The sequence below is a fragment of the Delphinus delphis genome, chromosome 14, assembly GCF_949987515.2.
Source record: "Delphinus delphis chromosome 14, mDelDel1.2, whole genome shotgun sequence".
Classification (NCBI taxonomy): Eukaryota; Metazoa; Chordata; class Mammalia; order Artiodactyla; family Delphinidae; genus Delphinus; species Delphinus delphis.
In genome coordinates this window covers 51,796,643-51,808,691 of record NC_082696.1, presented here as the reverse complement: position 1 = coordinate 51,808,691, position 12,049 = coordinate 51,796,643, and the positions used below count along the sequence as shown (strand labels likewise).

General features: G+C 37.2%; 2 protein-coding genes across 4 annotated transcripts in view; one reads left to right on the top strand and one right to left on the bottom strand.

Moving 5' to 3' along the window:
• RTN4IP1 (reticulon 4 interacting protein 1) overlaps positions 1-12,049 on the bottom strand; it is a 118,666-nt gene that overhangs the window by 59,493 nt on the left and 47,124 nt on the right. The gene's annotated exons all lie outside the window — the stretch shown is intronic.
• Positions 1-12,049, top strand: part of QRSL1 (glutaminyl-tRNA amidotransferase subunit QRSL1) — a 32,616-nt gene that overhangs the window by 15,598 nt on the left and 4,969 nt on the right. For both annotated transcript variants that reach the window (XM_060030156.1, XM_060030157.1), the window contains exons 6-9: positions 6,414-6,589; positions 6,676-6,788; positions 7,665-7,857; positions 8,397-8,514. In XM_060030156.1, coding sequence (XP_059886139.1) covers positions 6,414-6,589; positions 6,676-6,788; positions 7,665-7,857; positions 8,397-8,514 — 600 coding nt within the window. The remainder of the gene's footprint in view (positions 1-6,413; positions 6,590-6,675; positions 6,789-7,664; positions 7,858-8,396; positions 8,515-12,049) is intronic.

The following is a 12,049-nucleotide window of genomic DNA, read 5'->3' as shown; positions in this document are numbered from 1 at the left end:
TATAGTTGTAAAATATTTTAATTTTTACAGTAGACATTACACTTTTCTAATCAGAAAAACCTTTTTTCCTGAAATAGTTTAAATTTTTAATTGTGGTAAAATATACACAACAAAATTTCTCATCTTAACTATTTTTAAGTGTACAATTCTGTAGTGTTAAGTACATCCACATTATCACACAGCCAGTCTCCAGAACTTGTTTCATTTGCAAAGCTTAAACTCTGTACCACTTAAACAATAGCCTCCCATTTGCCCTTCCCCCACCTCTCCAGCCCCTGGCCACCACTCTTTTACTTTCTGTCGCTGTGAATTTGACCACTCTAGGTACCTCATATAAGTGAAATTGTGCAGTATTTGTGCTTTTGTGACTCACTTATTTCACTTAGCATAATGTCCTCAAGGTTTTTTTTTTAATAAGAAAAACATAGACTATATAGATAACTAAGCAAAGAAATGAACAGACACTTCATAGTTGGGTAATGCAAATACAAATAGATGTGAAAATTTATTCAAAAATGCACATTAGCAAAGCTTTAGGTTATCAAATTAACCAAATTTTAAGAGCTGCTAGTATTCAGTGATGATAATGAAACATAAAAAAATCCGACTCACTGCAATTGGGAATATAAATTGGCATAACCTTTCTGACAAGTAATTTGACAAAATATATTAAGAACTCATAATGACAGGTAGACCTTTTGTCCCATTAACTCTACTTCTTGGAAGCTAGCCTAAAATTTAATCAGATATATGGACAAAGATTTATGTTTAAAGGTGTTTATTACAAAGTACTTTATTGATTGATTGATTGCTGCACTGCATGGCTTGTGGGATCCCCAACCAGAGATCAAACCCAGGCCCTCGGCAGTGAAAGCACAAAGTCCTAACTACTGGACCACCAGGGAATTCCCTACAAGTACTTTATTATGCAGTTATACTAGCTGGCAACAACATAAATGTTTAAATAACTTAAAATACATTTCTAGCCATGAATCTAAATAAGGTAGTAGAATGGCTGTATCTGAATTTCTGGGAGGGGTGTGTTTAGTTTGTAAAAGCATATTATAAAATTGCCATTAAAAGAAGGTATAAGATTTGTATGTGTATAAATTGTACCAATGTTTTCTTAGGTCAGTCTCCCAAGGCAATAGAAATAAAAATAAACAAGTGGGACCTAATCAAACTTACAAGCTTTTGCACAGCAAAGGAAACCATAAAACAAAGAGACAACCTATGGAATAGGAGAAAATATTTGCAAACAATGCAACCAACAGGGGCTTAATATCCAAAATGTACAAACAGCTCATACAGCTCTATATCAAAAAAACAAACAACCCAATCAAAAAACTGGCAGGAGACCTAAACAGACATTTCTCTAAAGAAGACATACAGATGGCCAATAGGCACATGAAAAGATACTCAACATCACTAATTATTAGAGAAACACAAATCAAAACTAGAGTGAGGTACCACACCACCTCACACTGGTCAGAATGGCCATCATTAAAAAGTCTACAAATAACAAATGCTGGAGAGGGTGTGGAGAAAAGGGAACCCTCCTACAGTGTTGGTAGGAATGTAAGTTGGTGCAGCCACTGTGGAAAACAGTATGGAAGTTTCTCCGAAAACTAAAAATAGAATTACTATATGATCTAGCAATCCCACTCTTGGGCATATATTCAGACAAAACTATAATTCAAAAAGTTACATGCACCCCTGTGTTCACTGCAACACTATTCACAATAGCCAAGACATGGAAACAACCTAAATGTCCATCAGCAGATGGATGGATAAAGAAAATTCGTGTATATAATGGAATGCTACTCAGCCATAAAAAAGAACGAAGTAATGCCATTTGTAGCAACATGGATACAACTAGAGATTATCATACTAAGTGAAGTAAGTCAGAAAGACAAATACCATATGATATCACTTATATGTGGAATCTAAAATATGGCACAGATGAACCTAACTACGAAACAGAAAGACTCACAGACAGAGAGAGCAGACTTGTGGTTGCCAAGGGGGAGGTGGGGAGGGGAAGGGATCGACTGGGAGTTTGGGGTTAGTAGATGCAAACTATTACATATAGAATGGATAAACAACAAGGTCCTACTGTATAGCACAGGGAACTATATCCAATATCCTGGAATAAACCATAATGGAAAAGAATATGAAAAAGAATGTATATATGTGTATAATTGAGGCACTTTGCTGTACAGCAGAAATTAACACAACACTGTAAATCAACTATACTTCAATTAAAAAAATAAAGAACTTAAAAGAAAGATTTGTATGTATATGGATAGGAGAATGGACTTTAAAAATGGGAATCAGTTGGGAATTGCCAATTGATATGATAGAGTATTATACATATTTAAAATTTTCAGTAATTTTATTGACATAGTAAAAGGCTCATGATAAGCAAAAAAGAGATGGAAACTTATGATTACAGAATGACCTGAACCGTGAAAGAAAAATTCATTTAAAAAAAGACTTGAATATCAGATCAGAAATAAATGAAAAAGAAATGAAGGAAACGATAGCAAAGATCAATAAAACTAAAAGCTGGTTCTTTGAGAAGATAAACAAAATTGATAAACCATTAGCCAGACTCATCAAGAAAAAAAGGGAGAAGACTCAAATCAATAGAATTAGAAATTAAAAAGGAGAAGTAACAACTGACATTGCACAAATACAAAGGATCATGAGGTTACTACAAGCAACTCTATGCCAATAAAATGGACAACCTGGAAGAAATGGACAAATTATTATAAATGCACAACCTGCCGAGACTGAGCCAGGAAGAAACAGAAAATATGAACAGACCGGTCACAAGTAATGAAATTGAAACTGATTAAAAATCTTCCAACAAACAAAAGCCCAGGACCAGATGGCTTCACAGGCGAATTCTATCAAACATTTAGAGAAGAGCTAACACCTATCCTTCTCAAACTCTTCCAAAATATAGCACCGGGAGGAACACTCCCAAACTCATTCTACAAGGCCACCATCACCCTGATACCAAAACCAGACAAAGATGTAACAAAGAAAGAAAACTACAGGCCAATATCACTGATGAACATAGATGCAAAAATCCTCAACCAAATACTAGCAAACAGAATCCAACAGCACATTAAAAGGATCATACACCATGATCAAGTGGGGTTTATTCCAGGAATGCAAGGATTCTTTAATATATGCAAATCAATCAACATGATACACCATATTAACAAATTGAAGGAGAAAAACCATATGATCATCTCAATAGATGCAGAGAAAGCTTTCGACAAAATTCAACACCCATTTATGATAAAAACCCTGCAGAAAATAGGCATAGAGGGAACTTTCCTCAACATAATAAAGGCCATATATGACAAACCCACAGCCAACATTGTCCTCAATGGTGAAAAACTGAAACCATTTCCACTAAGATCAGGAACAAGACAAGATTGCCCACTCTTACCACTATTATTCAACATAGTTTGGAAGTTTTAGCCACAGCAATCAGAGAAGAAAAAGAAATAAAAGGAATCCAAATCGGAAAAGAAGAAGTAAAGCTGTCACTGTTTGCAGATGACATGATACTATACATAGAGAATCCTAAAGATGCTACCAGAAAACTACTAGAGCTAATCAATGAATTTGGTAAAGTAGCAGGATACAAATTAATGCACAGAAATCTGTGGCATTCCTGTACACTAATGATGAAAAATCTGAAAGTGAAATTAAGAAAACACTCCCATTTACCACTGCAACAAAAATAATAAAATATCTAGGAATGAACCTACCTAAGGAGGGCTTCCCTGATGGCGCAGTGGTTGAGAATCTGCCTGTCAATACGGGGGACACAGGTTCGAGCCCTGGTCGGGGAAGATCCCACATGCCGTGGAGCAACTAGGCCCGTGAGCCACAACTACTGAGCCTGTGCGTCTGGAGCTTGTGCTCCGCAACAAGAGAGGCCGCGACAGTGAGAGGCCCACGCACCGCAATGAAGAGTGGCCCCCGCTTGCCACAACTGGAGAAAGCCCTCGCACAGAAACGAAGACCCAACACAGCCATAAATAAATAAATAAATAATTTTTAAAAAAATAAAAATAAAAACCTACCTAAGGAGACAAAAGACCTGTATGCAGAAAATTATAAGACACTGATGAAAGAAATTAAAGATGATACAAATAGATGGAGAGATATACCATGTTCTTGGATTGGAAGAATCAACATTGTGAAAATGACTCTACTACCCAAAGCAATCTACAGATTCAATGCAATCCCTATCAAACCACCACTGGCATTTTTCACAGAACTAGAACAAAAAATTTCACAATTTGTATGGAAACACAGAAGACCCCGAATAGCCAGAGCAATCTTGAGAACGAAAAATGGAGCTGGAGGAATCAGGCGCCCTGACTTCAGACTATACTACAAAGCTACAGTAATCAAGACAGTATGGTACTGGCACAAAAATAGAAATATAGATCAATGGAACAGGACAGAAAGCCCAGAGGTAAACCCACGCACTTATGGTCACCTTATCTTTGATAAAGGAGGCAAGAATATACAGTGGAGAAAAGACAGCCTCTTCAATAAGTGGTGCTGGGAAAACTGGACAGGTACATGTAAAAGTATGAAATTAGAACACTTCCTAACACCATACACAAAAATAATCTCAAAATGGATTAAAGACCTAAATGTAAGGCCAGACACTATAAAACTCTTAGAGGAAAACATAGGCAGAACACTCTATGACATAAATCACAGCAAGATCCTTTTTGACCCGCCTCCTAGAGAAATGAAAATAAAAACAAAAATAAACAAATGGGACCTAATGAAACTTAAAAGCTTTTGCACAGCAAAGGAAACCATAAACAAGACCAAAAGACAACCCTCAGAGTGGGAGAAAATATTTGCAAATGAAGCAACTGACAAAGGATTAATCTCCAAAATTTACAAGCAGCTCATGCAGCTCAATATCAAAAAAACAAACAACCCAATCCAAAAATGGGCAGAAGACCTACATAGACATTTCTCCAACGAAGACATACAGATTGCCAACAAACACATGAACGAATGCTCAACATCATTAATCATTAGAGAAATGCAAATCAAAACTGCAAGGAGATATCTCACACTGGTCAGAATGGCCATTATCAAAAAATCTAGAAACAATAAATGCTGGAGAGGGTGTGGAGAAAAGGGAACCCTCTTGCACTGTTGGTGGGAATGTAAATTGATACACCCACTGTGGAGAACAGTATGGAGGTTCCTTAAAAACTAGAAATAGAACTACCATATGACCCAGCAATCCCACTACTGGGCATATACCCTGAGAAAACCATGATTCAAAGAGTCATATACCAAAATGTTCATTGCAGCTCTATTTACAATAGCCAGGACAGGGAAGCAACCTAAGTGTCCATCAACAGATGAATGGATAAAGAAGATGTGGCACATATATACAGTGGAATATTACTCTGCCATAAAAAGAAACGAAATTGAGTTATTTGTAGTGAGGTGGATGGACCTAGAGTCTGTCATACAGAGTGAAGTAAGTCAGAAAGAGAAAAACAAATACCGTATGCTAACACACATATATGGAATCTAGAAAAAAAAATGGCTCTGAAGAACCTAGGGTCAGGACAGGAATAAAGACGCAGACATAGAGAATGGACTTGAGGACACGGGGAGGGGAAGGGGTAAGCTGGGATGAAGTGAGAGAGTGGCATGGACTTATATATACTACCAAATGTAAAACAGATAGCTAGTGGGAAGCAGCTGCATAGTACAGGGAGATCAGCTCGCTGGTTTGTGACCACGTAGAGGGGTGGGATAGGGAGGGTGGGAGGGAGACACAAGAGGAAAGAGGTATGGGAACATATTTATATGTATAACTGATTCACTTTGTTATAAAGCAGAAACTAACACACCAGTGTAAAGCAATTATACTCCAATAAAGATGTTAAAAAAAAAAAAAAAAAGACGAAGTTACTATGCCAAAATGTTAACAGTGCTTGCCTCAGGGTGGTGGAATATTTTGTTACATCTTTACACTTTTCTGTATTTTAAGAATTCTCTGGGGCTTCCCTGGTGGCACAGTGGTTGAGAGTCCGCCTGTCGATGCAGGGGACACGGGTTCATGCCTCAGTCCGGGAAGACCCCACATGCCGCGGAGCGGCTGGGCCCGTGAGCCATGGCCGCTGAGCCTGCGCTCCTCAACGGGAGAGGCCACAACAGTGAGAGGCCCGCGTATCACAAAAAAAAATAAAATAAAAAAAATTCTCTGAGATGAGCACGTTTTATTTTTTGTAAAATCAGGAGGAAATACATTTTTAAAATATACATTTAAAAAGATAAATTCCAAATATAATTAGAGATATATTATCCTGCTAAAGAGAATTTCATTTAAATTTCAGGGCTTTAGGATCAGATACAGGAGGATCAACCAGAAATCCAGCTGCCCACTGTGGGGTTGTTGGTTTGAAACCTAGCTACGGCTTAGTTTCTCGTCATGGCCTCATTCCCCTGGTGAATTCAATGGATGTGCCAGGAATCTTAACCAGATGTGTGGATGATGCAGCCATTGTGTTGGGTATTTAAACGATTCCATATAGTTTCAAAACATTGTTATTTCACTTCAGTACTGTGTCTGTCACTCATAAATATTCCTACTTACAGGTATACTAGCTGGGCATGATCCCAAAGATTCTACCACAATTCAAGATCCTGTTAAACCATTTACGCTTCCCAGTTTGACAGATATGAGCAAACTATGTATAGGAATTCCGAAGGTAAGTCTCTCTTTACAAAAGTACTGTCAAGTCAAATACAGAGCACAGACTTGGGAAACAGACTGGTTGGGTTTGAAGCCCTGCTCTGCCACTTTTATTAGCTATGTGACCTGAGCACATGAAAATAGATATGTTAAATTACTAACCTTTTAAAATTTTAACTTTGAGCTTAGCAATAATTTTTTGTTCTGGGAGACTGTGCTGTGCATTGTAAGATGTTGAGCAGCATCGCTGGCCTCTAACCCTAGAGGTAGCATCCCCACCACCACCACTGCCCCACTAGCAAAACTGTCTACAGATGTTACCAGATATCCCCTGGTTGAGAGGAAGAGGAGAGGAAACTGCCCCCAGTTGAGACCACTGCTGTAGAGAAATACTGTAAAATCTTTAAATCTTTAAAATCTTCAATTAAGGTAATAGGTGTGCCTACTTTTAAGGATTTAGAGAGAAACAGACTTAGTTGAGAATCCTGGATCCTCTACTTACCTGCTGTGTAACATTAGGAAAGTTAGTTAACTTCTCTAGTCTCAATATTTTTCATTAATAAAAAGAAGGATGATAATACCTACATCGTAAGACTGTTAAAAGCATTAAATGAGAGAACCTGTGGAAAGTATCTAGCAGAGTGCCTGATATATAATGAACATTTAACAAATATAAGTTCTCCAACCAGATCTCCAATCTTTAATATTATTATATCGAGCTCACAGTATCTTGTCATGCCATAAGCACTCTTAAATTAGTTCAGTCTTTCTAGCTACCTGCTAGCCATTTAATCAGATGTTCTAATGTATTGCCAAAGTTTCTGGAGTACAAATTTTTATAACACCATCTATACGATATTTTAATTTCTGTATTTTGACTTTTTCCAATAAGGAATATCTTACACCAGAATTGTCGAGTGAAGTACAATCTCTTTGGTCCAAAGCTGCTAATCTCTTTGAGTCTGAGGGCGCCAAAGTAATTGAAGTGTCCCTGCCCCACACCAGTTACTCAATTGTCTGCTACCACGTATTGTGTACATCGGAAGTGGCTTCGAATATGGCAAGATTTGATGGGCTAGAATATGGTAAGTTGCCTGTGTTTTGGAAGTTGTCTCAAACATTTGAAAGGTTCGTTTATTAGTAGCAAAATATATTATTGCCAGGGATAATGTTAAGATTTAGAGAAGTAAATCAGTGAATCCTTTTACCTTTGTCATTTTAGCATTATAGTCACACTATTCATCATAATATCTCTGTATCTTCAGCTTACCCTCTGGACTGTGCGTATCTTGAAGGTAGAGTATTTTAGCTTTGTATTATCAGTCCATACAGTGTGGTACCTGGCACAGGGTAGGAGCTCAGTAAACATCTGAATAAAATGAATGAATGAATGAGGGAGTGAACAACTGAAGTTTCCCTCTTCATTATCATTTTCTCTCTCCTTGCTTCCTGACAAGTCAGTCAGTCCAAAGGCAGATGAAAAAGAGAAACCATTAAGGTCAATCTCATGAAATTTTAGTATTGGTCACAAATGTGAATCTAGACCTGCTTTTCAGCCAAAACTTTACTTCCTTTTCAATTAATGTTTTGTGGGTTTTTGTTTGTTTTTGTTTTTTGTTATCAGGTCACAGATGTGACATTGATGTGTCTACTGAAGCCATGTATGCTGCAACCAGACGAGAAGGCTTCAATGATGTGGTGAGAGGACGAATCCTCTCAGGAAACTTTTTCTTATTAAAAGAGTAAGATAATCAGCTTAGGAATTTTCCCCATTCTTGAAAACTCCATAGTAAAGTAGTAGCATGTCTATCAAGTCTTGTAAGTTGAGATATTTGCTAAGGAAGCAAAATCCTTATGATTTAAATTAGAAATCATAATTAAAGGCCCATTTATGGTACTTTTGGCTCCTGGTTATTCAAAAACAAACCAAATCATTGATGCTCTAGCTGAATGATTAGTACAAGCTAAGTAGGAAGCCCTGAAGGATTTTAGCCTCATTAAATGTCCCTTATTATTGCCACATTGTCTTACTGCTCTGAGAGCCTTAAGCAGGAAGTTACACTGGTGTCTCTTAAAAAACTTAGTGAATCAACGTAGTTTTCCCTTGCATCATGTATCTGTTCACTCCAAAAAAGAATTTTAAATTACTATGACTTTGGTATAAGTTTGTTCACCATCTTGTGAATAGGATTCATCTTCCATACTACCAGGTCTGTCTAAGAGGACATGAGAAGTGTGAAAAAGCAAGAGTGGTTGTACCAATAGCTTCCTGGGGTTTTGCTCTATGTCCCATTGATAGATAGATAGATAGATACATACATACATAGCATTTTATTCATCTGTGCATCTCCCCAGGGCCAATAGTTAGGATTACTTTTTCCAAAGATACTATTTGAACAGCTACTGTGAAAAACAGTATGGAGATTCCCCCAAAAATTAAAAAGAGAATTACCATGTGATCCAGAAATCCCACTTCTGGGTATATATCTGAAGGAAAGAAATCACTGCCTCAAAGCATTATTCACAGTAGCCAAGACATGGAAACAACCTAAGTGTCCGTCAACAGATGAATGGACAAAGAAAATGTGTGTGTGTGTGTGTGTATATATATATATATATACACACACAGCAATTTTATAGTCAATTATATCAATAAAGCTGGAAAACAAAAACTAAAATTATTATTTGATTAATGGGGAAATCAAAGGGCTTTGTTTATTTGCTTCCCTTCTAATGTTGTCTAATGTCTGAAAATGGTTGTTTCATTTTGTCTAGTTTTCGGTTGTTTAAAATGGCAGAGTAAATCCATCCCTAATATTCCCATCATTGATGGAAGCAGAAGTTGGGCTTTTGAACTATATTTAAAGTAGGAAGAAGTTTAATAGAAGTATTTGTTCTTTTATAAAAAGATATTGTTAGTACATTATTTAAGCCATCAGCTGTTGGGTAAATTATACGTGATGCCTGCATTCATCTCCCTATAGATCCTGTGGTCAAATGATAATAAGGACATCTGATATTTCTATAGCATTTTTCGAGATAAAAAGATTTCACATTTTTATCTCATTGTATTTGGTCCTCAGAAAGATTGGAGTTGTTATATCCATTTTTCAGGTGAGGAAACTGAAGTTAGAATGATTAATACTTTTGCCACCTTCATTAACAGCTTCAGGAGGATCTAAGGAGTATTTTCTTTTTCCATTTCTTTGCATCATTGACTTATACTCACGCCTATGTCTGGCTAATTCCTTAATCTTTTCAGTAAAGTAAGCATTTTTTCTTTTGGGGGCGGGTGGGGAGTAACCATATCCTTTATTATTTTTTTTTATTACCACAATTAGTTTAGTGAACATCTATCATCTCATATAGACACACCATTAAAGAAATAGGAAGAAAAAATTTTTTTCTTATGATGAGAACTCTTAAGATTTACTCTCTTATCAACGTTCGTGTATAACATACAGCCGTGTTAATTATATTTATCATGTTGTGCATTACATCCCTAGTACTTATTTATTTTATAACTGGAAGTTTGTACCTTTTGACCACCTTCATCCAATTCCCCCTCCCTCCACACCCCGCCTCTGCTAACAACAAATCTGATCTCTTTTTCTGTGAGTTTGTTTTTGAAGTACAATTGACCTACAACACTATGTTAGTTCCTGGTGCATAACGTAAGTGATTTGATACTTCTCTGCATTTCAAAATGATCACATGATACATCTAGTTGTCATCTGTCACCATACAAAGATATTACATAATTACTGACTGTAGTCCCCAAACTGTACATTTCATACCTGAAAGTTTATAACTCTTAATCTCCTTCACCTATTTCTCTCCTTGCCCCTCACCCCCCTCTTCTCTGGCAACCACCTGTTTGTTTATCTATGACTCTGTTTCTGTTCGTTATGTTTGTTCATTTGTTTTTTAGATTCCACAGATAAGTGAAATCATACAGTATCTTTCTCTGACTTATTTCACTTAGCATAATACCCTCTAGGTCTAACCATGTTGTCACAGATGGCAAGATTTCATTCTTTTTTATGGCTAATTTTCCATTTTTTATATGTATTGATACTACATCTTTATCCATTCATCTACTGATGGACACTTTAGATGGTTTCCAAATCTTAACTACTGTAAATAATGCTGCAATGAACATAAGGGTGCATATATCTTTTCAAATTAGTGTTTCTGTTTTCTTTGGATAAATACCCAGGAGTGGAATCGCTGCATTGTGTGGTAATTCTATTTTTAATTTTTTGAGGAATCGCCATACCGTTTTCCATAGTGGCTGCACCACTTTACATTCCCACCAACAGTGCACGAAGGTTCCCTTTTTCCTACATCCTTGCCAGTATCTGTTATTTGTTGTTTTTTTTTTTTTGCTGTATGTGGGCCTCTCACTGCCGTGGCCTCTCCCGTTGCGGAGCACAGGCTCCGGACGCGCAGGCTCAGCGGCCATGGCTCATGGGCCCAGCCGCTCCGCGGCATGTGGGATCTTCCCGGACCGGGGCACGAATCCGTGTCCCCTGCATCGGCAGGCAGACTCTCAACCACTGCGCCACCAGGGAAGCCCTGTTGTCTTTGATAATAGCCGTTCTGAAAAGTGTGAGGTGATATTTCATTGTAGTTTTGAATTGCATTTCTCTGATGATTAGTGAGGTTGAGCATCTTTTCATGTGCCTGTTGGCACATCTGTATGTCTTCTTTGGAAAAATCTCTGTTCTGGGCCTCTGCCCATTTTTTAATTGGTTGTTTATTTTTTTGATGTTGAATTGTATGAGTTCTTTGCATGTTTTGGATATTAACCCCTTATCAGATACAGCATTTGCAAATATCTTCTCCCATTCAGCAGGCAGGCCTGAAGCATCTTTTCATGAATTTCACATTTCCATTTCTGGGCTATACCTGTCTGTAAAGTACGAAATTGCAAACACTGCATACTTTCCCCAGTTACTGTGTCCAGAGCTTGCTAGTTTCTAGTGTCTAATTCTGATGGCATGTTAGAATTTTCCAAAACTTCAGAGTCCTTATAATAATTATAACTATAGATGAAACAGGACATTATAATAATAGAAAAGATTGGAATGAGCCTCCAGAGACCTAAGTTCTAGTCCTTCCTCTACCCCTGTCAATCTTTGCAGCCTTTAGAAAGTCATTTAGTTGCTATGCACTTGATTTTCCTCACCTGAAAATGAATGTTCTGGTTTAATGATGTCCATGGAAGCGTTAATATTTTGTGATTATATGTACAGAATTGCATCTACTGGTGAT